The 27,534-nt window shown below is 28.3% G+C and overlaps 4 protein-coding genes and 1 pseudogene across 4 annotated transcripts; 4 read left to right on the top strand and 1 right to left on the bottom strand.

The window, feature by feature from the left end:
* Positions 1-896: 896 nt before the first annotated feature.
* Positions 897-1,856, top strand: LOC124929821 (cytochrome P450 71A1-like). Its single transcript, XM_047470208.1, has one exon. The coding sequence runs from the start codon at positions 897-899 to the stop codon at positions 1,854-1,856; it is 960 nt and encodes a 319-aa protein (XP_047326164.1).
* A 363-nt stretch (positions 1,857-2,219) lies between these two features.
* Positions 2,220-2,802, top strand: LOC124929820 (cytochrome P450 71D10-like). Its single transcript, XM_047470207.1, has 2 exons — positions 2,220-2,223; positions 2,272-2,802. Exons 1-2 carry the CDS (start codon positions 2,220-2,222, stop codon positions 2,772-2,774), a joined length of 507 nt encoding a protein of 168 aa, XP_047326163.1. The 3' UTR covers positions 2,775-2,802.
* Positions 2,803-7,293: 4,491 nt separating this feature from the next.
* On the bottom strand, positions 7,294-8,295 carry LOC124929819 (zinc finger MYM-type protein 1-like). Its single transcript, XM_047470206.1, has one exon. The coding sequence runs from the start codon at positions 8,293-8,295 to the stop codon at positions 7,294-7,296; it is 1,002 nt and encodes a 333-aa protein (XP_047326162.1).
* A 764-nt stretch (positions 8,296-9,059) lies between these two features.
* Positions 9,060-11,437, top strand: LOC124929818 (annotated as a pseudogene).
* A 9,853-nt stretch (positions 11,438-21,290) lies between these two features.
* On the top strand, positions 21,291-24,587 carry LOC124931445 (cytochrome P450 71A1-like). The gene is made up of 2 exons (XM_047471910.1): positions 21,291-22,218; positions 23,862-24,587. The coding sequence occupies exons 1-2, from the start codon at positions 21,307-21,309 to the stop codon at positions 24,507-24,509; spliced, it is 1,560 nt and encodes a 519-aa protein (XP_047327866.1). The 5' UTR covers positions 21,291-21,306; the 3' UTR covers positions 24,510-24,587.
* Positions 24,588-27,534: the final 2,947 nt, after the last annotated feature.

Here is a 27,534-nt window from a genome sequence, read left to right as displayed (position 1 = left end):
AGTTGCTGTCGGTGATAATATTGTTCCAGACAGTATCCGCATTGTTGCGGACTCTTGAGAATGTGCTAGTGTTCCTCTCTATCCAAATGTGATAAACAATGATAGATAAAATATATATTTATCATTTTTAATCTTATATTTTTATAATTAAATAATTAACCGTTTTAAGTTCCAAAGGCATGTCAACCCACAAACAATAACCCGACTCATTTACTTTCACAAAATATGTCGTGCGTTGCAGTGCGATAACCTTTAACCTCGTAAGAAACATTATTATTATTATTATTATTATTATTATTATTATTGTCTTAGTCTTTTATATAATAAAATTTGTCCTAATAATAAAAAAGATTGAATTTGACCCAATACGAGTTTCTACTTGTTATCAAAGTATTCTTAAGAAAGTAATAGTGTGACCTAGAATTAATAAATTTAGAATTTATTAATACTAATTTAGTTAAAAGTGGTTGCCCTATTTTACCGGTGTGTGAGGGCCGGCTATTAGGGTGGGTAAGATGGGCCACCGCCTAAGGCTCCCAAAAAAATTATGCAGTACTATAAAATTTTTTTAGGTATTATAAGAATCATATATATTTTTTTATTAAATATTGTTTTTAAATTCAAATTTTAGGCCCCAAATCTTAGATCGCTCAGTCCAAAAATGAACGGTCTCGTTGATTATTATATACTATAGGATCGATTGTGGCGTGTTGTTAATCATTTACGCATGTACTGATCAATAGTCACAAGTATATATATGACCCACCATACATATTCATTTGGCTTTATTTGAAAACTGTTTGAAATGACCCCATGTTTGAAAATATAACATGACCATTATAAATAATATTACCCTAAGAGACATTAATGACAAGGGATCCATAATAATCAATAACATGGAAGTGGAACTAAATTGGTTTCTTCTTTTTCCTCTTACTATTATTGTTTTACTTATGATCATACCACCATTGTTGTGGTATTTTCTACATGACATTAAGCATGAATCAAGTCTTCTCCCGCCAGGACCTCCTAGGTTTCCAATAATTGGTAACTTGCACCAACTTAACTTTGCGAATCTCCATGGCCATCTCTACCAACTCTCCAACAAATATGGCCCTCTCATGTCTCTCCGCCTAGGCTCCTTAACCGTCATCGTTGTTTCTTCCGCAGAATTCGCAAAAGAAGCTTTTAGCACCCATGACCGTGAACTCGCAGGCCGGCCTACATTTTACGGCCAAATGAAAATATCCTCTAATGGATTAGACATTGTTTTCTCCCCTTATGGAGAATATTGGAGGCAAATGAAGAAGACCGTTGTTCACCATTTGCTAAGCGCCAAGAGAGTTCTCTCCTTTCGTCCAATTCGCGAGGACGAAGTATCTCGCACTATGAACATCATCTCCCAGTTTGCGTCTCAATCCAAGCCAATCAATTTCAGCAAGATAACCGTATATCTTGTCAATTCTATAATATGCAGAACTGCTTTTGGAAAGAGGTATGATGATGATGAGTATACAGAGGATGAGACCAACAGTAAGTTTCAATATCTCGTGAATGAAACTCAATTAGTCGCGGGATCATTCTATATGCGCGATTATTTTCCTTACTTGGGTTGGGTTGATAAGCTTGTGGGAAGAACGAGATGGGTGGATAAGGTTTGTAAAGATCTATATTTGTTTATGCAAGAAATCATTGATGATCATCTTCATGTGGAAAGAAAGAAAGGTGATCATGATGATGAACATCAAGAGGCCGACAATCATATCGTAGATCTCTTGCTCCAACTTCAAGAGAACCACTCACTTCCGTTGGAGCTCACAGTGGATCATATTAAAAGCATAATAATGGTAACGTAACTATATATCACCCTTTAATTAATTAATTGTTTTTTTCTGGAAATATTAATTCAACTTGCAGATTTTATTTCCAATACATCCTTAATTAGCAAAATAATTCAAAATAAATCAATTATGAAGCTCTAATTTGTTAAAATTATTTGTAATATATTAATTGTTTTTTTCAAAAAAGAAGAAGTTCATTATATATATATAAGACAACTGCAAATTTATAAAATATTATATAACAAAAAACAATTTATTTTATTTTTGGTAATTATAATTTATCCATTACCACATTAATAAAATTAAAATTCTTTATTTCATTACCAGGATATTTTTGTGGCTGGGATAGAAACAAATTCTGTTACTTTGATATGGGCAATGAGTGAATTGATAAAGAATCCTAAAATTATGAATAAAGTTCAACAAGAAGTAAGATCAATCATCAATCATGAGAATATCCTTGATGAAGACGATCTTGATAAACTAGTTTATCTAAAGTCAGTAGTGAAAGAGACATTAAGATTGCATCCTCCGGCACCACTTGGAGTCCCTCATCTAGCAACTCAAACATGCAAGATAAAGGAGTTCGAAATTTGCAAAGGAACTATTGTCTATGTGAACTTGTGGGCGATTGGAAGAGATCCCGAGTATTGGGAAAACCCCCAAGAGTTTTGTCCCGAGAGATTTCTAGACAGTGCAAAGAATATTGATTTTAGAGGTCAAGACTTTGGGTTTATCCCTTTCGGGGCGGGTAGGAGAGGGTGTCCTGGATTGAACCTAGCAGTTGTAACTGTGGAGCTTGCATTGGCTAATTTACTTCACAAATTTAAATGGGAGCTTCCTCCTGAGATGAAGACAAAAGATATTGATTTTGATGTTAAACCGGGTTTTACCCTGCATAAGAAAAATGACCTAATTCTTATGCCTAATTAAGAATAATATTATCAGTACTGTTGAAATAAATGGATGAACTTTTATGTACGCATGGGTGTGCCTTTTTATTTTAAGAAATAAAAAATATTATTAGGGATGTAAATGTTTATGATTTCGTTGTTTATGATTTCGTGTTGAAATAAATGGATGAACTTTTATGTATGTGTGTGCCTTTTTATTTTAAGAAATAAAAAATATTATTAGGGATGTAAATGTTTATGATTTCGTTGTTTATGATTTCGTGTTGAAATAAATGGATGAACTTTTATGTATGTGTGTGCCTTTTTATTTTAAGAAATAAAAAATATTATTAGGGAGGTAAATGTTTATGATTTCGTTGTTTATGATTTCGTGTTGAAATAAATGGATGAACTTTTATGTATGTGTGTGCCTTTTTATTTTAAGAAATAAAAAATATTATTAGGGATGTAAATGTTTATGATTTCGTTGTTTATGATTTCGTGTTGAAATAAATGGATGAACTTTTATGTATGTGTGTGCCTTTTTATTTTAAGAAATAAAAAATATTATTAGGGATGTAAATGTTTATGATTTCGTTGTTTATGATTTCGTGTTGAAATAAATGGATGAACTTTTATGTATGTGTGTGCCTTTTTATTTTAAGAAATAAAAAATATTATTAGGGATGTAAATGTTTATGATTTCTTTGTGTTTGTAACTCTCTCCTTTACATTGTCCTCTTATAAATAAATAAAAAAAGAAGAAAGAGAGTTTATTGCTCATTATAGTGCTGCTAAACTGTACCGGCGTTTGTAAATCATGTAGAGACACATAAATTAACGTCAGTAAAGAGATTTGTAGGCGTTGTAGAAATTTACTAACGCTTAATAGCGACGCATGAGAGTTGTAAAACCTCTAATTTTAACTATTTTATGGTTCTCATAGAATGTTTTTCCGTGATTTTAATATTTAGTGACATTTTCGCCATATTAGTCCGTTGGTTTTAATATTTAGGGACGTAATTTATATAATTGGTTTATTTATTTTAAAATCTTATAATATAATTTAATTTAAAATCTTTAATTTATATAATTGGTTTATTTATTTTAAAATCTTATAATATAATTTAATTTAAAATCTTTAAAATATTAAATTTGATGAATGTATAAACGTTAATTATTTATAATCTTACAGAATTTTCTAATATTATTTAATTATCAACAATTAAACTTGTTTGATCAAAATTATCAAATACATATGAAATATAAAGAACACTGAAAAAAAAAATATTTCATTCTAATTTTTTATATTCAACAATAAAACTAGTGCCATAACCAACAAAATCATATTAATAGGTTAAGAAAGGAATATAACAAATTTTGAATTTAATGTTGACAAAACCTCCAATTATTGGCTAAATCAAAGTGTAACACAATAAATAACTTATCTATGATAGAGTGCCTTCAAACCCTCTAGATGATTTGTTTTTTGCTTATATTTTTAACTGTGGCCTTTTTTTTTTCTTTGTAAGTTTTTTTTTTCTTTTTTACCTGACTCATGACTTAATTAGTTGTTGAGTTTAATCCATCTTATATTTTTTTTATTATATCTAAATTAGTATAACTAAAAAAGAAATGAGTTTCCCATAATTAGAAACTGTACAAAAATAATATTCTAATATATAAATGGAAACAATATATATAAAATTAATTAAACTGTAATTTTAAGTAGGCATGTGTGTTAAACCTAAATAACTCTGGGTCAGATTCAAGCCAAAACCAAATACAAACTCAATAAACTCTAATTAACACTGTACAGTTTATTACAAGTGTAGAGTCTATAACTCAACACAATACAAGTATTGATTACTTAAAATAATAAGATATGAATTTAGATATTTATATAAGGAAATTTGTGTTAAAAAATTACTTAGATATAATATGGAATTGAAGAGAATTCAACGAAAAAATATAGATTATGAGTCAAATGTCTTTATCAATTAACTAGATTTAGTGTTATTTGAGTTATTAATTAATACATGCAATTGCATTGTATTTATATATTTTGCTGGCACATTGAACAGTCAAATATGTATTTGTTTCAATCATTGTGTAGGCCCAAACACTCTAACCACTAAGATCAGTTACATGCAATTGCATGTATTTATGATTTTGTATAAAAAATAGGAAGATTTAATAGTACATTCACTATAACCTTCAATAAATAGTAAATAATTATGGAAGATCAAAGATTTTAATATTGAATATTTTTTTTGTTTGGAAAAATTTATTATTGAATACTTTTTATTAATAGTTTATGAAGCATTTTTTTCTTCTAAATTTTCGTTTAATAAATTGATTCTTTACGGTCGCTTCCATTGTATTATGCCACTTAATCATAACCTTTCATTTCAATTGTCTTCTTATATAATTTGATATTTTGATTATTGAAAGTTCAAATAAGATTTTGCAGAGAGAAAAAGAGGGAGAATTGACGGAAATACAGGGGATCAAGAACTACGGTAATATTCCGACGACTTCTTCTCCGACGCCGGCGATAGCCAATCAACGATAGAATGAACTCAGCGAGCGACGACAGTGGAAGGAATATTCGATTATAATTCTATCGGTTTTCCTCATAACCTCAAGGATGCAATCGAAAGGATTAAAACGAATATCGCCTATTTCCATAAGAACTACGCTGAAATAGTGTAGTTGATCGTCATTCTGAGTCTTCTATGACATTCATTTTCTCTCGCCCTGTTTACGATCTTGGTTACGGCTTGGAATATCCTCTATTTCCGCCGAGACGAACCGCTGGTATGTTTGGAATTAAACTGTAATTTTAAGTAGGTATGTTTGTTAAACCTAAATAACTTTTGGTCAGGTTCAAACCCAAAACCAAATACAAACCTAATAAACTCTCATTAACAATGTAGAGTTTATTATAAGTATATGATCTATAATTCAACACAATACACGTATAAATTACTTAAAATAATAAGACATGAATTTAGATATTTTCGTAAGGAATTTTGTGTTAAAAAATTACTTAGATATAGTATGGAATTGAAGAGAATTCATCGAAGAAATATAGATTACGAGTCAAATGTCTTTATCAATTAATAGATTTAGTGCATATGACCCACCATTAGGCTTTATTTGAAAACTGTTTGAAATGACCCAACCCAGTTCAAGTGTAGGTTCAATTATTTCGAACGTGTTTGAAAAATAAAACAAAAGCAAACAAACAAGAAGAAAGTGACGAAAGAATAAGGGAGTGCTATTATTAATAATTAATGAAGATTATTATTATTTTTTAATTAATTTCAGTTTATATATTATAATGCATTTGTTTGTTTTCTGATTATAAACCTTTTTTTTTAATTTACAAATGAGTTTAATTTTGATATATTTTATATTATATATATATTTTTTTAATTATGCTAAGTGATGTTTCATTTCGCATTGCACTTTATTCATTTATTTTATAAATATATGCATCTCAAACTCAATAATTATAATTATTAAATGTATATATTTAGAGATTTAAAAATGCTTAAAATCATGACAAAAATAGTGCATTAGAAATATTGCCATTTTCTTATTAGTCTATTAAATCATTTATATATATATATATAACTACAAACTTTTCACATGAATAAAAAAAGAATTGGAGTTAACTCATTGTAGGAAACTAGCTTGGACAATCATACTAGTTTTTAGTGAATAAAATCTTTTAACCAAGATTCTTTAGTGATAAAATTTATGGAGACTTCTTTCTCTTATATATATATATATATATATATATATATAAAAGGGCGTATTCAGGAATTTTTTTTCTTGGGCTATCAAGATTATACGTTTCACTATTACGGGTAATAAGTGAGAATATTAAACATAATCATCGAACTACTAAAATAAAATAAATATACAAAATTTAAAAATTGATGTGAATACCCGATTAAAATAACAAATTTATATATATAATTGTATATCGTATTATTGAAAATCTAAAAAAAAAAGACAAAAAAAAATCTATAAAATTTAATGAACTTAACGAACGTTTACATATTATTTTAGTTGTAACCTTCTATTCTTTATAAAATAAAATTCATCTATTATAGAATCTGAATCAATATCTTCAACAAACTCTCGTTCAATATAAATTATCATAGTATCTGCTAAAAACTCTTCTTCCATCTTATTCCGTTGAATAGTTTTCAAATGTTTCATTGCTGAAAATGACATTTCTGTAGTGGCAGTAGAAACTGGTAAAGTCAAAACAAGTCGAATCAATCTATCAATCAAATTATAATTTGATGACTTGTTTGTTTCAGCTAATCTGCGACACAATTAAATGATGGAAGACATATTTTGAAAATTCTCATTACGAGAAACATTAATTTTATAATGTTGGAGTTGAGATCTCAAATAATGCATTTCTTGTTCACTGAAGTCTCCTGGATAATACTTTTCAGCCAATTTGTAAATATCTCCAGCTTTAAATGCTTTAAAATTATCTTTAGGGTCTAAAGCATAACTAAGTATAAGTAGCTCTACTGCTTCATCACTAAAAATCTGGAATTCAACTCTTCTTGTTGAAAATCTATAACTGAATTGAAGACATTGAAATGATAGTGTTGCCGAATTGTCAACGAATCTTTTTGTTGGCATGAACGTCTTGTTGCACTTTTGTATGAAGCATTTAGATCTGGAATTTCAATGTCATGTTGTGTGCAAACCATTTGCACGGACTCCAAGAGTTGATCAAATTCTTCCTCTCTTAAATTGAAAAGTAGTCTTTTAGTAGTTGAGACTAGATCCATGGCACTTATAATATAAATAGATTTTTGTTGCAAAGCTTGACAAAGTAGGTTTGTAATTCCCATAATTTTGTACATCATATAAAGTGTGAAAATAAATTCAAAAGATCTCAAAGCTATCAGACAACCACATGCTTCTCCACGTAAAGAACTAAACGATCCTTCTTCCACAATACTTTCAAGCACAAAAATAGTTGCACCAAACATATCAATTAAACTGCAAATAGATTCAAAATGAGAGCTCCATCGAGTAGATCCACTACGATGTAAATTACCAATTTGATTATTTCCTTTACCAGTATCACGTTCACCCGAAGTAACCATACGATCAATTTCAATAGTTTGAACAGAATGTAACTCAGAATGCCATTTGGAAGAACAACCAATAAGATTAATAATGGTGGATAATTTTGAAAAGAATAGCCAAACAGAAATCTCTTTTGTAGAAGCTCCAACTAATGCTAATTGCAACCTATGAGCAAAGAAATGTATATAATATGCATATGGACACTCTCGAATAAATAAAGCTTGAAGTCCATTCCAAGCACCAGACATGTTACTAGCACCGTCGTACCCTTGCCCTCTCATATTAGTGACATTCAAATTATGTCGAGAAAGAACATCTGATATGCTCTTCTTTAATGTTAAAGCAATAGTATTTGGAACATTAACAATATCAAAGAAACGCTCTCGTAAAATACCCAAACAATCAACAAATCTCAGAATAATTGACATCTCTCTTTATTTGAAATATTTTTAGCTTCATCAACTAAAATACAGAACTTCGCATCACCAATTTCTTCACGGATTTTTTTTCTTACTTTATTTGCAAAAATATGCAAAATTTCTTTCTGAATAATTGGTGAAGTATATGTTGCATTTTTGGAGCTTTTTCTAACACTACATCACCAATATCAACATTCAATCGACCCATAAATTTTATCATCTCTATAAAATTACCACGTTTTTTAGAAGATGAAGATTCATCATGACCTCTAAATGCACAAGCTTGTAAACTAAGCCATCGAATACTCTCAATTGTCGTTTTAAGTCGCAGCCGATTTTTCTGAATTTCGTCCAAACTTTGAAAATTCAACATTTTGTCAATATGTCCACTTATTTTCATCAAATCTTCAACACATTTGACTGCATTACTATGTGATGAAGTAGGACCTCCCATATGAATTAAAAATGAACATTTAACTCCATCTTTAACCTTTTTACAATTATTAAATCCATCAATAGTGAATGAAGGATTAAAAGGTGATTTCTTTTGGAAAAGAAAACAAGGAAAACAAAATATTAAATCCTTTGATGGAGAGTACTCTAACCAAGGAAACTTTTCAAACCACGAGTATTGAAATTTGCGATATTGAGTTTGTGATTCATACTTAGTTCTTGGATACTCATCCAACTTAGGTTGATACAGACCCATTCTAATATAAGCTCGCCTAATTTCATCTTGTATATTAACAGGATGTTGCCATATAGGAATTCGAATGGCGGGATCTCGTTCAAGAGTATTAAGATCAATTTCAACTCTTGGAAAATTTAAAATATGTTGCTCTTCTTCAGTATTAGATGGAAAATTTAAAACAGGTTGCTCTTCTCTTCAGTATTAAATGTATCAGATTGAAGATTTACCTCGTTGTTAATAGTGGATGAACTTCCTTTATGTTTGAAAAATGAAAATAGAGTTTTTCTTTTTTTTAATTCCTTCATTTTCCAATATTGTAATCTATTAACAAAAACATATAATCATGTGAGAATATATACAACTTATACCATCTTATATTATAGAAAAATTAATCGAAAGACTAATTGTAAATAAATTAACCGAAAGTTTTCCAGAAGAGATTCAAGAGAGACGAACGAATTTATCCAGAGGAGATTCAAGATCAAGAGAGACTAATGATGACAGTGGAAAAGAAATTAAATAAAAGAAGTAAACAAATTAAATTAATTAGGTTTTTAATAAGTAAAGGCTAAAATAAAGAAAATATGAAAATTTAAGTGAAAAAATTATTTTAATCTCTATACTACTGATGAGAAATTATTATTGATGACTAAGTCTAATTTAAATATTTATTTATCTTTATTCTTTTTATTAATAATATATCTCTTCTTTATTTTTATATTTTTATTTATTAATTTGTAATTATATATTCATATATTTGAATTAATTAATTTATATATTTTTAAGAGTAATAACTGTATAATATAATAAATTAATAAATATATATATTATATTTAATAAATAAGAAGTTAAATATGAAAATTATTAATTATTTTTTAATCTAATTAATTACTTTATTTTGCGGTTAAAAGTTTATTAAATTATTTATGTGTTTATATTAAATTAAATATATGTAAATTAAAATTTTCTCCTTTTAAATTGTTTGAATCTTATTTTTTCCTTATAAATCTCTTTTTTCTATTTTTTTCTCATGTTAAAAATTAAATTAATCTAACACATAATATTATAATTTATCTTTTATATTATAATATTTTTTTTATAAAGGTTATATTATATGTATTTTTTTATATAGGTTATATTATATTTTAAATATTAGTATAATAGTTTGTGAGTCGAATAATTTTAAACTCTTAATAATTAAGAATTTATTTCGTTTCAATTTTAATAATCATCTAATTTCAAATTAAGTGAATATTTACAATAGTTTTATAATAAAAAAATTAAAGAGACAAAAATTATTAAATAATAAAAAGTTGAAGAAATAAAATTATACTTAATTATTAAATAATTTAAGTGACGTGTATAAAATTAAACAAAGAGAAAAATTAATATACGCAACCTATTTCTAAGTTGACATTTTCAATCATAATCATATTTATAGGGTACTACATGATTAATAATTTAATATAAATAATATATATATATATATATATATATATATATATATATATATATATTTTTAATTATTTACCCTGGACTACCGCCCACCCTAGCCCGCTACGTGGCTCCGCCATAATATATATATATATATACCAGCATGATTGAGAAATAATACACAGTTTTTTATTTTGTTTTTGAGATATAATGATATCCTGAAAAGTAAAAGAACCTAACATGTTATTTTTTCAGAAAAAAAAAATAGAATTTCAAATGACAAAAGACAAATAGTTTTGAAGATTTACCATTTTTTAACTATAAAATATATCTCAATTATTTTGCTCGATTGTATTTATTGTTCACGGCCAATTATATTGGGCTGGATTTGTTGGTCTCCTGTTTGGGCTGGGCGTCGTTTGGAGTCTGGCCTATCTGCACATATAAATAAACTAAACCCCGAAGATGATCTTGATAAGCTAATTTATTTAAAGGCTGTAGTGAAAGAGACATTAAGATTGCATCCTCCTGCACCACTTGGACTCCCTCATCTAGCAACTCAAACATGCAAAATAAAGGGATACGAAATTCAAACATGAACTTGTGGGCTATTGGAAGAGATCCCGAATATTGGGAAAATCCCCTAGAATTTAGTCCAGAGAGATTTCTAAAAAGTGCAAAGAATATTGATTTTAGAGGGCAAGACTTTGGGTTTATTCCTTTCGGAGAGGGTAGGAGAGGGTGTCCTGGATTGAACTTAGGAGTTGCAATTGTGGAGCTTGCACTGGCTAATCTACTTTATGAATTTAAATGGGAGCTTCCTAATGGAATGAAGAAGGAAGATATTGATTTAGATGTTAGACCAGGTGTTACGATGCATAAGAAAAACGACCTAATTCTTATGGCTAAGAGTATTAGTGTTGAATAAATCGATGAACTTTTATGTATGTGGGTGCTTTTTTTTCAATCTAAGAAATAAAATTATCATGTTAAGCATTATGAAAAACAATGCTACCATTGGAAATATTATTTAGCTTCAATTGCTAATTATGTTGGTGATTTGAATAAAATAAAACTGTTGTTACTTACTAGTTTATAAATTAACATTGTTCATCATCACATGAATAAAGTGTTTACACTTCTTTTCAGTCTAGGGGTAAATTGATCTTAGGCTACAAGTGCAGGGCTATTTCTTATTTTCTTCTACAAAAGATTGTAATCGAGATGTAGACTTTTGTGCCATTTTCTTCTCCAACGGAATCGGCAAATCAGAACGCAATTTGGTACTGTACATACACCATTTTGGCCATTTTCTTAAAATGGCCCTTGAACTATATTTTTTTAAAATTCTCACATAAAAAGTTATAATATTTTTTAAATGTATAATCATTATATTTAAAATTTTATTTAATTTTTATAACTTATTTTATATTTTATAACTTAAATTTTATAAATTATAAATTTATAATTTTAAAGTTTATTATTTTGTTGTTTATAAATTATTAATATATACTTAATTTTATTTTAATATTATTAAATGAATAAAAAAATTAGGGTTAAATATGTAAAGTTGATAAATATATACATAATATTAATAAGGTTAATAAGGTTAAAAAATTTGTATAAGAAAAAAATATTTTAAGATTATTCTTTTGGGTTTGAAAATGAGTTTTTGAGTTGGAGATAAATTACTGTTTGATGTTTGATGTGAGCATTTTGGGTTTGATAATGAGTTTATGGGTTGGAGATGGTCTTACCGGTGCTTTATTAGCGTTTAAAAAAAAATCTTTATTTCAATGTAGTGTAGGACGTATAAAACTTGCAAAAGCTTTCCATTACATTAATTTAAACCTTATTTTATTGAGAATTAATTTTAATTTAATTATTTTTCACTTTTTGTTTGTGTGTATGTCACACTTCATGATTCCCAATATAATAGAATTAACTAACCATTTCTATATAGTGACCTTTATTTATTTTTTTAAAATATCTTTGCAACCCTTATAATTAGGTGATTTCACAAATCTTATTTAATTGAATTCCATTTTAACCGATAATTAAAACCTCAACATTTCAATTAATTCTTAGAATTACAATAATTTGTTTAATAAATATTTAAATAGTTATTCTAAATAAAAACTATTTTAAATGAATTTATATATAAATTAGAATTTTTAATCCCATTAAAATTTAAATTATTTTGTTTACAAATATTTTATTTAAAATTATTATTAATTTTAACAATTATAAATAAAATATATATACATATTAAAATTATTAATTTTATTAAAATTTTAAAAGATAATAATCATTTCAAAATATTTTATTACTTTTTAAAGAATTTTAAATTACAAATATGTGACGGGCCTAGTTATTTGAGAGATGAACTTAATTTAAGCCTATATGTATATATATTTATTGTTTTTTTCCACAAAGAAAGTAAGAAGATTCACCAAATACGTACATAGATGGAGATCCAAATAAGAATACCATAAATAAATCAAAGTGCTAACTGATAGGCCCTTAAAATTGGAGGCCCATTAAAAAGGATTGTGGCTCATAAAATTAAAAATATTTATATTAATTAATTTTTTAAATAAAAATAAAATATATAATTATAATATCTATTATATAAAAATATTAATATTATAAATTAAAAATATTAATATATTTGAAAGATTTTTTTAATTAATTTATAATATATATTTATTTATTAACTAAGTGAATAATAATATAATTTAGGTCTCACCTCATCTAGTTTAACAACAATAAAAGGTGAATATTAACCTTAAATATCTGGACGCGAGCCTGTAAGACGGTAAGTTCTGCGTCTAATTGAATGGTTAAGTGTTTTTGCAAGTTACCTACTTAACTTAATCTGTTGTCCCATTTTTTTAATTTTTTTTTTAATTTAGGTCAATAGTGGGAGGCTATGCAATAACATAGCTAGGTTGGCTCACTATCAGTTCGGGCCTGTCTATAACACTATGTTCAAGTCTACTTCAATTATCCTAACTCATAATTACTTGGTTGGTTTCATCTTAACTAAAGACATGGCGAGAGGTAAGACTTATTTTTGAACAAATGAGTAGACATAAATTGATTTTTTTTTGTCAATAATTAAATTTAATACATTGAACCATTATTAATTATCGATTTTATTAATTATGTTATTCAATTTATTAAAAAAAATATTAAAATATATATTTTTAATAACGACTTACAAAAATGTAATCGGTACATGAATTTTTACGCTCTATCATTTAACTATAAGTCTTTACTTTACAACTAAAATTATTATGCATAAATAAACTATTTTAGTACATAAATATATTATTTCTTCTTCTCAAGAATGTAAGAATATTGATCACCAAATTAATGCATTAGATGGAGATCCAAATAAGCTTAACACATGAAGACAGGAATGACATATAAATTAAAGTGAAAGTGATAACACATACAAAATAAGAACTTAACCTGTTTTCATAACTGATCTTACACTTCAAGTTCAATAGAAAATTGCGATGTCAAGTGGACTTAATTGATCTTACACTTCAAATTCAAGGGGTCATTTCATTTTTTTCCCCAAAAGAAACCTATACATACAATTAAAAGAATATAGAGACAATCTAAAACTTAAAAAAAAAAAAATCAACAGTACTAATATATATTCAACACTTGGTCCTTTTTTTTTATATAAAATAATTAGAGTATCTTTTAAAAAATATCATTTTTTTTGTGGCCTGCGTTAATACGCACATCTGCAAAAGTACGACTGGCTGTGATCAGTTGTACGTTAACTCATAATTATTTATCAGGTTCATCATTCATCTTGAGTACTGTATGCATGTGGTTAGAGCTAGACTGGGACATTGGTAGTTATATTTTATTTTTTTTGTTAATTTATTAAAATACTATTTTATTTTCAAAAATATTACAATTTTATATTTCTTTTTACCAAAATAATGGTTCCACAAAATCACCAAGGTTAATTATATAATTCAAAGCTAATGATCATATGTGTACGTAGGTACGTTGTAAATTAATTAAACCTTGGAATTTAGTGCGGACATAACTCTCATCGTAGCTAGGAGACTTAGGAGTTAGGTCGACAAGGTCCAAGGGGTTGTGTACATAAATATGCATGTTAATCATGCGCATACTTAGGCTTTGTTTGGATTCAGGTTTTCTAAAAAATCTAGAGGGAGAAAACAAATAATGAGTGGTGATGATTTTGAAGAGATGATGATTATTTTTGGTAAAAAGACTTAAATGGTATTGATATATATATAAATAAAATAAAAAATAATAATTTAAAATAAATGATATTTTAGTATTTTGGTTAATGAAATAAGTGATGTGATTATTTGAAAATTGGTTTTGATTGGAGTTTTATAAAAACTCAAATAAAACAAGCCCTTAATTATCTTGTTGATCAATTATTTGAAAGTTGTTATATTCATTGCAACTAGCTAGACATATCCAATAGTCACATGTATATGACCACTGTACATATTCATGCAAAACTGTTCAACCCACTTCATGGTGTAGGTTCAATGTTTGAAAAATAAAACAAAAAGGTAGAGAGTAAAGACAAAGGAGCGCTAATTAATGAAGTTTAATATTATCAATATCTAACCTTTGAATATATAGTTTCGCGAAATGATATATGAGAAGGCATAATTCTCTAATGTTGTTTTTCTAGTGTGGTTCAATGGGGTGGGTGATTCAATACCCGCATAATATTTTGCATCGACATGCTATATATATATATATATTTAAACTTGATCATTGTTACATTTTATTTGAAGATTGTTCTTGATTTATTGGGTTTGTTTTCTTATGCTTGTTTCTTATGTTTGGTTTTTAATTTGTTTGGTAGAATTATTTAAATAATCTATAGAGAGAAAAAAGATAATTGGTAATGGTTTTAAAGATGTATAATTTTTTATTTTGATAAAAATATTTAAAAGGTATTGATATATATATATATATATATAAAAAAAATAAAAAAAAATAAGAATTGTAACTAAATAATATTTTAATATTTTAGTTAATAAATTTAGTGATTTGATGGATGAGAGAGTAAGTAAAACGATGTATGATTTTTTTTAGTTATTTAAGTAACACAAAATTGAACAATGACTAAATTTCCTTCGAATTTCGTATTGCACGAAATTAGACTAGCTTTTGTAAAGAGTCTCTACAAAATTTTCTTTTGCGAAAAATCAGGAAAAACAATACACATGTGATCTACAAAATTTTCTTTTGCGAAAAATCAGGAAAAACAATACACATGTGAAAACGCAGTTTAGATACTACCGTTTGGTCGTCCGGTGTTTTATTACACTCAAGAAAGAGCCTCAACTTTTGACTATTTAAAAAAAAATTGTTTTATGTTTCATTTAATAAATTATGTTAGACCTAGTAGTCTATAAATTATTTCAATCATATCATACATTTAAGAGCAACTGCTGAATCAGTTACTCTAAATCTGAGTATCTAAAATACATTAAAACAACATGAACCTACTTTAGCATCTCAAATTTTAACTGGTCAATACATCAGCTACTCTAAATTTTACAATTCTATCCTACAAAATTATAAAATATTCATTCTCTCCAAAATCTATTATTATAATAAGAGAGAAAGAATGGTAGAAAAGAGAGATGAGAGAAAAAGAGTTATTAAAAAATTATAGAAGTGAGAGGAGAGAGAAAGAATTATTAAAAAATTATAGAATTTGTATATGATATGCTAAATTTAAACTAGGAGAGTCAAAATTATAGAATTTTCTATTTTAGAATTAATGTCTAGATTAACTGATGTATGGTCTTTTTTGAAGATTTTTTTGTTAAAAAATATAATATAGCATAGATGGTTGTGTTTAGAGTAACTGATGCACTTGCTCTAAGCTAGTAATATTTTATTTCCAATCACTTAAAACAAAAGAGATAAACGAGTAACTATACTTATTAACAAAGACTTAGCCCAAAGGAACACCTCCAAAAATACAAATTTAAAGTTAGTTTAAAATAAAATCAAATGGGACTTAAGGAAAATATATAATTTAAAATTTTAAATGTTATATTCATATATTATTAAAGTAAACCGTGTCAAAACTTATTGGAACTAAAATTGATAACTTAAAAAAAATAAACGTGTCAAAAGCAACTTATTCAAACTAAGATGAAAATATTTTGATTGTGTAACCTCACAAAAACCTTTGCCAATTTTCATGGAAAATTTCGAGTTTCGAGAAATTTTAACTTTGATTTAATTATTTTTAAAATAAAACATTATTTTAAAAAAATTAAATGATTTTGATAACTTTTTAAAATTAATTAAAAATAATTAATTTGAAGTTCAATTTTAAATAATATGAGAATTTATAGGAATCAAATTACAATTCGATTTTTTAAAAAATTTGTTATTTAAATTAATTAAAAATAATTAGTTTAAAAGATTATTTATTTGAAACAGAGTCGTCAATTGATTTTTTTTAAATCAATAAAATTGACATACGTATACAAACGTATTAGCCAAAGTTTTTTTAGTTCGTAATTTGGTGATACTCGGGAAAGAGATTTCGTATTTCATCCTCCGTACCTGTTTTAAAAACGGTCTCTATTTATAAATTTGGCTTTTGCAAATCGGTTGTATAACGTTTTATTTTAACCAATTAATCTTCTGGTCTTAAGCATGCATAAAGTTTGTGCGTTATTTAAAGAATTGTAAAAACAATTATTTAAATGCTGGTACCTGCTACTGATGACAACTTAGGGAGTAAAGTACCTAAAGAACATTAGTCATTTAAAGACATTAGGTATTAAACATAAATCCCAAACAAACCTTTATCAAAATACTTTTTGTGGAAACATCCCAAAAATATTTTGAAAGCATTTTCTAATTTTTGAGATTTTTAGAAAATAATTTTGGGTTCCAAAATCATAAAAATAATTTTGGATTTGAAAAATATGAACCAAACAGGCCTTATGAACGATGTCCTAGGCCTTGGGTTCGTTTAAATCGACCGGGGTCTGAGACCCTCGGTCAAACCCATCGATCCAGGCGAAGAAGCCTCGTTCGAGGTGCTAAGGACTCTCGGTCCTTGGTTGAGATTATTGATCGGGGTGTAAAAACCATCGGTCTTGGGTTAGCCTCGGGCTAACTCTATCGGTCATAAGTTTGGGAATTCTCAGTTAGGGTTGAGATTCTTTGCTCTTAGGTTTAACCTCTCGGTCCTAGATAGAAGTCATTAGTCCTAAGTTCAAGATTCTCGGTCCTAGGTTTGACCTCTCGATCGCATGTAAAAATGATCGGTCGGACCTCTCGATCCTAATTGAAAAACATCGATCGGACCTCTTGGTCCTCAATGAAAAACATTAGTCGAACCTCTCGGTCATGGATAATAAGTGTCGGTCCTAAATAAAATTTCTCAATCAGACCTGCCAATCCTCAAGAACATCAAAATTGTAGGTTTTATAATTTTGATGGAGACTTGGATACTTCGATCCAATGGCCTAGGTAGCTTCACAAATCTCTTGAGAACATTTAGAACAACATCACCCCAATATATCAATCGACTTGGGTGATGTTCAAAACAATTTTCAGCCAAAAATCGAGTTTTTAGTTTTAAAGTTGTTTTGAAGTGTAAGGAGTTATCCAATAGCTTCCTTATACTCCATATACTTGATTGATACCAAAACAAGAACACTAACCATTCATTTGGACCAATTCAAGAACTCAAAATTTTCAATTATTTTAAAATTTTTGATTTTGATAAAAAATAACCGAGATGGAAACAGTTGTCAAACATCATTAGAAACATGTTGGGATGATTTCTGGGCAGTTGTTCTTGAGGATTAACCCAAGAACAACAAACCTATTTTTAGATTTTTAAAATTAAAATTTGGTTTTTTCTAATTAAGGCTGATGGATTGATTCTAACTTAAACAGAAATCTTGGAAATGATCATATGATCAATTTTTAATCCTAAATTTCAACAAGCAGACAACATACAAGTTTATGAAAACTGAAATATAAAATTTTAAATTCAAATTGGAAGTATATATATATATCAAGGATTGAAAAACACACATTAGACCTTAGGGAAGCTTTTGGGATGCCTAAATCTAAGCTTTAGTGCCTTACACAAAAAATTCGAAAAATCCAAAGCTTTGAGCTTCAATGAAAGATTTTTTTATTTCTTTTGATTTGAGCCTTGAGATGTTATCTCTTGGCCTCAGATTTGTTCAAGGAGGCTATTTATAGCCTTCCCGAGTTGGTGGAGGCTTCAAATGAATCGAATCAGTCAAAAACCATTGATGGTGTTTTGGTTGTTCTTCATTCTACTTGTTGAAATATGGATGAATCATCCCTATTGATATAGGAGAAATGATCACCATGGTAGGGTTATCATTTCAGATTTCGAATTAGCTAAAATGGTGGACTAACGACTGAGTTCCACTTTTAGAAAATCAAAGGATGCGACTTCATCCTTATCCCTACGGCGTCACGATGAAGAAGACATTGGCGGCCAAAACAATATCGTTTTGAGTGCGTTTGGCGACCGCGAGGCGTTCCGTCAGCGGTTCGTTAGCGTCGTTGCGTTTTGGGCCGTTCCGCCGTGTTTCGGCTAACAAGCATTAGTCGATCGCTTACTTCTCGGTCACGCGCTTCTTCAGTTACAACCGGCTATGCGAGTGCGTTTGGAACGTTGGATGAAAATCCAATGTTGATCAAATGGGCGCGATCAGGGCTGTAGCTTTATTTCCGAATTTCGACTACGCTCGTTTAATGATTTTATTTTAATTTTAAAACTTTAAGGGTTTGTTTGAAATTAATTTTTTTTTTCACATTTTTTCTTACTTTTGATTTTTTAAATATACAAAATATTAAAATAAATATAACAAATATTTTGCCAATTTATTTTATTTGCTTTTGTATATTTTTGAGTTAAATAAATAATTTTATGTATGAAACGGGTACTTCATTTCATCCTAAATGATTTATTTTAATTCACTGATTTTCTAAAATTATTTCAGGATAAAATGAGAATAACATTTATTCCAAATAATTTGATTATTTTGTTTTGGCCATTTTCTTTAATTAATTAGGTTTTAATTATCATAATAATTAATTTAATTAATTGTTTTAATTTAGGTTTTGATCTGGAGTTAATTATTTTGATTTTATTTATTTAAAAATAAATTATAATAATTATTTTAGTTTTATAAACTAGGTGGGTTGATTTTTTAGTGATTACAATTGTAATAAGTTTTTTTAGTTATTAATTTATTATATTATATATAATTATTAAAATATTTTAATTAATTTATGTATTAAGTTAGTATTTATAGAAATAGTTAGGGATCTTAACATTTATTATAATAATATACTATATACTATATTATATAAATTAATAATTTAAATATATAAAATATAAAATTATAGTGTATTTAATAATAAAATAATATAAAAAAAAATTAAACATAAATAAGGTAGGTGAGCTTGAATAAAGTATCTAATTAGTTTGACAAATTGAACAAAGTATTTTGGGAAACTACCCGGAAGGGCAGAACGCTTTCTTTTGAACGCGTTTGTTTTCTGTTCTGCCTGGTTGACTCCACGAGTTGATAGGGTTCGCCTAGTTGACTCGCTGGTTTATTGGGCGAGCAGCTGCTGTGACCGTCGGCGATTTCTCTAGTCCTTTAATTTTTTAAACCTATAAAAATTTAAACATAAACATATTAGTTTCAGGTTTCACTCCTACTTAATTTTTATTTAAGATAGTCCAAACTTTAACTAAATCAGATAAATTTGGAATCTAATTGGTATATTAATACCAATTGTTTTGTTTTAATTCTGTGCAATTATATAATAATAAATATTTTTTAAAAAAATTTGTTAGCTCGGAATCATTTGAAATTATAAATTTATGGTAAAAAATATTGTCTACCATCTCATTCTCTCTTTTACCACATTATTAAAATTAAGATTATTTATTTATTTGATGTTCAGGAAAAATATATAAAATATAAATTAAGAATATTTGATAATAAGATATAATAATAATAAAGATATTAAAAAATAAAACAAAATAAGATAAAGAAGTGAGAAAAAGTAGATTAGGTTGGAAAATTAAACTACTAACCATATTACTTTGGAAAACTACCCGACCGGTCAGACGTTCCTTTGAATGCGTATATTGACAGTTGCACCTGGTTGACTCCATGGGTTGACAAGATTCGCCTAGTTGACTCGCTGGTTAATTGGGCTAGCGGCTGCCCACTGCAACTGTCGACGATTTCAACGGTCCTTTCGTCTTTTAAACCTAAAAAAACATAAACTTGATTAATTTCAGGTTTAACTTCTACCTATCCCATTTATTTATTTATTATTTATTTTATTTAAATTTATTTAAAATAGTCTGAAATTTAATTAATTTGAAATTCAAATATATTATTTTGTTTCTAAACTAATTATTTGTTTTAATTTCGTGCAATAAACATTTACGGAATTATTTTTTAAATTAATTTGTTAACTCAAAATCATTTAAAAGTATAAATTTATAATAAAAAATTAATGTCAACCCACCTCATTTTTTTTTTGAACACTTAAGTTAAAGAAAGAATTGGAATTAATTCATGATATGAAATAACACAATTTAGTAAATAAAATATTTTTACCAAGAATTCTTTTATTTGAATTATTATGATACATTTTATATATATATAAATATATATATATTATTGGCTTATTAAAGGCATGATTGAGAAATAATACAATCTAAACAAAATATATATATATGCCACAAAAACACAAAATAACATAATCATTATAAATACTCTTACCCTAAGAGGTGATGATAAGGGATCCATAATAATCAGTACATGGAACTAAACTGGTTTCTTCTTTTTCCCCTTACTATTATTTTACTTATCATGATACCACTATTGTTGTGGTATTTTCTACATGACAAGCATGAATCAAGTCTTCTCCCGCCAGGACCTCCAAGGTTTCCAATACTTGGTAACTTGCACCAACTTAATTTTTCAAATCTCCATGGCCATCTCTACCAACTTTCCCACAAATATGGCCCCCTCACGTCTCTTCGCCTAGGCTCCTTAACAGCCATAGTCATTTCATCCGCAGAAATCGCAAAAGAAGCTCTTAGCACCCACGATCTTGAACTAGCAGGCAGGCCTAGATTTTATGGCCAACTGAAAACATCCTATGATGGATTAGACATGGCCTTAACTCAATATGGAGAGTATTGGAGGGAAATCAGGAAGATCTTTTCCCTCCATCTGTTGAGCCTCAAGCGAGTTCTCTCCTTTCGTCCAGTGCGATACGACGAAGTCTCCCGAACAATCAACATCATCTCAGAGCTCGCGTCTCAGTCCAAGCCCGTCAATCTGAGTGAGATAACCATCTATCTAGTCAATTCCACAATTTGCAGAATTGCTTTTGGAAAGAGGTATGACGATGACTATAGAGGGGATAAGACCAAGAGTAAGTTCCAAGATCTCTTGCATGAACTTCAGGCAGTATCGGCAGCATTCTATATGCGCGATTATTTTCCTTACATGGGTTGGGTTGATAATCTTGTGGGAAAAACGAGATGGGCCGATAAGGTTAGTAAAGATCTAGATTTGTTTCTCCAAGAAATCATTGATGATCATCTTGTGGAAAGAAATAACTATGAACATCAAGAGGACATCACAGATGTCTTTCAACAACTTCAAGGGGACCACTCACTTTCAGTGCACCTCACAATGAATCATATTAAAGGCCACCTAATGGTAACTTAACTCTCTATTTTTAATTAAATTTCTTTTCTAGAAATATTCATTCAACTTGTTTTTTTTTTAAGGTATATAAATAGAGGAGGGATAAGGAGAAATATAAATAGAAGAGGAATAAGGAGAGGGAACTTTAGAGAAGGAAATGATGTGCTATCATATTACAGACATAAAGGGAGAATATTATTATAATATATATTTAATTAATAATAATTTTAAAATTATTATGTTATTCTTATTGAAAAAATATATATAATAATTTAATGTATAATTTTCTATTTAAATTTTCAATAACATATATATAATATTATTGTGATATATATTTAATTATTAATGATTTAAAATTTTTATGTCACTAGTAAATAATATTAATGTGATATATATATATATATTTAATTAATAATATATTTTTAAAATTATTATATTATTCTTATAAAATATATAAATGTATTAATATTAACATAAACAAAAATATATATATAATTCATATTTCATTAATAAATAATATTAATGTGATATATTAAAATTCTTATGTTATTACTTTAATAAAATATATAATAATTTAATTTATATTTAATTAATAATAATTTAAAATTATTATATTATTTTTCTTAAAATAATATATTAAATAATTAAATATATTATTTTATCATTTAAATTCATAACCAGTACTACTTGTTGTATATGTATCATAAAAAAAACTGAAAAAAAGTGATAAAAGTTGAAGAGAGAGAAATAATATGTTATTTTTTATGAATCAGATTGTGACACCATCCTTCACCACCATAGATAGATCTGTTATTCCAGATTTGATGTTCCATCATATATCACCTTCATAAGACTTTTCATTTTCTCTCCTTATTAATTTTGATTTATTCTATAAACTCACTAATTTTTGTGAAAGTGGTGTAGGGTGAAACACCAAATTTAAAGAATAGATTTAAGTCTGTCATTCACTGTATGAATCCTTTCTCATATAAATATATATAAACTAATGAATTTTATTTTTTAAATGCTGAATTATTCATAAATTTATTCTCAAACTAAAAATGTAATAAATATCACATCAAATAATAAATTATTTTCAACCCAAAAACTTATATCCAAACTCAAAAATATATTCTTTTTTCAATCTTTTTAAACCTTATTAATATTTTCTATATATTTATTAACTTTACATATTTAACTTCAATCCTTTTCATTTATTTAATAAAATTAGAATAAAATTAATTATACATTAATAATTTATACACATTAAAAATACAAAATTAAACATTATTAATCATATTTTTTTACTTGCACGTTAACTTTTATCATTTATCTTGTATTTTTAATTATTGTGAATATATAATTTTTATTTTTGAATTATTATTTTATTATTTTTATGTAAAAATATATACGATACAAACACAAAATTAAGTATATAAAAAATTAAATAAAAAATTAATATATAAAACTAATATAGTTTTTTATACCTTAGACTTCATATTTAAAAATAAAATAGAAACTGAAAAAAGATTTAAAAAAAAAATACATATATAAATATTACAAGAATTGATCTTGTTTGTATCACATACAATATCTTTATTCTCCAATATTACCACATTAACACGACTATGATTCTTTGTTTATTTCATCTTCAGAGTATTTTGGTGGCTGGGACAGACACAAGCGCTGCTACTTTGGTATGGGCAATGAGTGAATTAATGAAGAACCCTAAAGCCATGAATAAAGTCCAACAAGAAGTAAGATCAATCAAGCATGAGGATATCTTTGATAATCATTCTCAAGAATGTTGTCACATCCTTGAAGATGATCTTGATAAACTAGTTTATTTAAAGGCCGTAGTGAAAGAGACATTAAGATTACATCCTCCGACACCACTTGGACTCCCTCATCTAGCAACTCAAACATGCAAGATAAAGGGATACGAAATTCAATCGGGAGATATTGTCTATGTGAACTTGTGGGCGATTGGAAGAGATCCCGAGTATTGGGAAACCCCCCAAGAATTTAGTCCCGAGAGATTTCTAGAAAGTGCAAAGAATATTGATTTTAGAGGGCAAGACTTTGGGCTTATTCCTTTCGGGGCGGGTAGGAGAGGGTGTCCTGGATTGAACCTAGGGGTTGCAATTGTGGAGCTTGCACTGGCTAATCTACTTTATGAATTTAATTGGGAGCTTCCTCATGGAATGAAGAAGGAAGATATTGATTCAGATGTTAGACCGGGTATTACCATGCATAAGAAAAATGACCTAATTCTTATGGCGAAGAGTATTAGTGATGAATAAATGGATGAACTTAATTTTATGTATGTGGGTGCCTTTTATTTTTAGTTTAAGAAATAAAATTAATATGTAAAACAATTACTACTATTAGAAATATTACTCGGCTCCAATTGCTTATATATGTCGTATTGCCTCTAGAGGAGTCCTCATTTACAGCTGCTACATCTACATAAATTATTGTGAAAAAAAATTAAAGCATCCAAAACAAATAAAAATATATATTCTTGATCACATTTCTTTTGTGATTAATTATAATTATCTTCTTTCACAGTAAATAACATTAAAAATATATTTAACAGTGAATGTATGGCGAAAATTATTTGTCTTGTGTTGAACATGAGTTGCCCTAACTTTGTGTACATGGTAAAATCAGGATTTTGCCACCTTTGTAAAATCTATCTTGTTACTAATAATTGTTAAAATGTGTAGATTAAGTAAATTAAATACTTGGTCTTCTAATTTGTTATTGGACTAGGTCAAGATTAGATATAGATTTAATTATTATTTTATTCACTTAAATTAAAGAATATTTTTTAAAGGTAATGTATATTAAAAATGAAAAAATCGTCTTAACATTAAAATAAAAAATTAGAAAAAACTGTACTCAGTAAAGAGTAGTTTTATAATTAGCTTAATTATATAATTATATGTTTAATCTGTTTGGCTTCAATTTTAATTATTAATATTTGTGTTTATTAGAGAAGATTGTCGTCATTTCAACATTTGGTATGATCGGCAGATTTCTTATTTTGATTTGTTTCTAAATAATAATATAGGTTTTTTTTTTAGAAAAACATAATATCAATGACATATTTCATTATTTTATTTGTTGAGAAAAAAGGACATATATTGTTTTGACTTTGATTTGTCATATTATTTAGATAAAATTGATTTGTATAGAAAATTCAAATCAAAGAATAATGTTACCCAGATAATTCTTTTACTCAGCTCTTGCGCAACCTTAATTGTACAAGATAAGGGAAATTTGAGCAAATGACCCTAAAAACAGGGTGAAATGCGGAAAGTGAGGTGGATAAATTAAATAGCGCTGATGACCCCTATTTTTTTAATGACATTTATACACTTGCGTAATGCAACTCCAGTTGCGTGACGCACCCGAAACCCTATAAAGTTATTTTTTTTTCATTTTGATTCATTTTCTCTCTCATTCAGGTCTTCTCCGCCGTGAACCCTAACGGTGGCGGAGAAGACTTTCTCTTCTTTTTCATCGCCGAAGAACCAATCGAAGAGGCACCGTCGACCATTCCACTATATTCAATGGCCTAGAGCTGCGAAGAACTTCCAACGGAGACGAGTTTGTACAGCGGGGAGAATTTTGAACATATTGACAATTCATTCGACCATTCCACTATATTCGTTTATATTTTGTGTTTATTTCGTTTACATATGATTGTTTGTGTTGATTTCCTATACATATGATTGTTTGTGTTGATTTCCTTTACAAAACGTCATTGATTCGCCCTGATTCGTTGAATGCAGGTTGGTTGTTGGTAGGATGCGTCAAGTAGGATGCGTCACATAGGATGCGTCAAGTAGGATGCGTCACGGAGGATGCGTCAAGTAGGATGCGTCACGGAGGATGCGTCAAGTAGGATGCGTCACGGAGGATGCGTCAAGTAGTATACGATGCGTCAAATTTTTTTGGATTTTATATAAAAACCCAAATAAGTCTCGATGACTATTCATGCTCTCTCTCTCTCTCTCGCACCTACCTTGACGACGCACCTGTCTCGACGACGCACCTGCCTCAACGTCTCTTCCTGCTCGTCTTCGTCTTCTCGTTCATTCATTGACTTCATTAGGTTAGTTTTAGTTATGTTGGTTTATGTTAGGGTTTAGGGTTGCGTTTTCCTTGCAAATGGTTCATGCATGATTTATGTTAGGGTTTAGGGTTGGTTGCTTCTTGCTTGCAAATGGTTCATGCATGTTTTATGTTAAGGTTTAGGGTTGCTTCATGCTTGCAAATGGTTCATGCATGTTTTATGTTAGGGTTTAAGGTTGCTTCTTGCTTGCAAATGGTTCATGTATAGTTTATGTTAGGGTTTAGGGTAGGTTGCTTCTTGCTTGCAAATGGTTCATGCATTGTTTGTGTTTAGGGTTGCGTCTTACGGTTGCGTCACTCAGTTGCGTCACGCAGTTGCGTCACGCAGGTGACGGTTGTTTCTAGCTATTTTGACGGTTGCTTTGCTTCTCTTTTGTTTATATTTGTTGTGAAATGTTTTCACAAACATTGTTGTTTTTGTTTTCCCTTTTGTAGATGGCAAACTTCACAGTTTATGATTTTCTTGGTAGGATTTCATTGAAATCTGTCCTAGACCTAAAAAAAGTATCTAATAGGTTTGAAGCGCTGGATCTTATGGACATAGCTCTAAATTCCCAATTTCAGTATTTATTGAAGGGAGTCCCAGACTTGTTGTTCTCAGGAACAATTTTACATCAGTTGCTGCTTCGGAAGGTTAAGGCCAATTTGAATAGGATGATTTTCAACTTGAATGCGGAGAAACATACTTTTGGTATGAAAGAGTACACATTGATTACAGACCTCAACTTCGACAGATTGTCTGAATACAAAGATGAATGCCGAGGTTGTCCACCCTTGCTAATAAAATATTTCAAAAGAAATACGACAATTCGAATGCAGGAGTTGGAATCTTGTTTTATGAAATGCACCGATAAGTAAAACGCATGGAAGATCGGGCTGACCCAAAACAGATTTTAAATGTCAAAATCATCCATATGGTTGAAGATGTTGAAGATTTCCTCCAATTTCCATGGGGAAAGTTGTCCTTTAGATTCACCATGAGGGGTCTTGACCAGGACATGAAACACCACAGGTCCGTATATATGTCCAGAAAGGGAGTGGAGTTACTAATTCTTTTGCTTATAACGTTTATGGGTTTGTATTAGCACTACAAGTGTGGAGCTATGAGGTTATTCAAAACTTTGTCCCTAGATTCGCCATAAAGAAGAATGTTGATGGCCCTTTTAGCCCAAGGATACTATTGTA

This window comes from Impatiens glandulifera, chromosome 3 (genome assembly GCF_907164915.1).
Source record: "Impatiens glandulifera chromosome 3, dImpGla2.1, whole genome shotgun sequence".
Lineage (NCBI taxonomy): Eukaryota > Viridiplantae > Streptophyta > Magnoliopsida > Ericales > Balsaminaceae > Impatiens > Impatiens glandulifera.
Note: the sequence above shows the minus strand (reverse complement) of the source record. Positions and strands in the feature narration are given on the sequence as shown.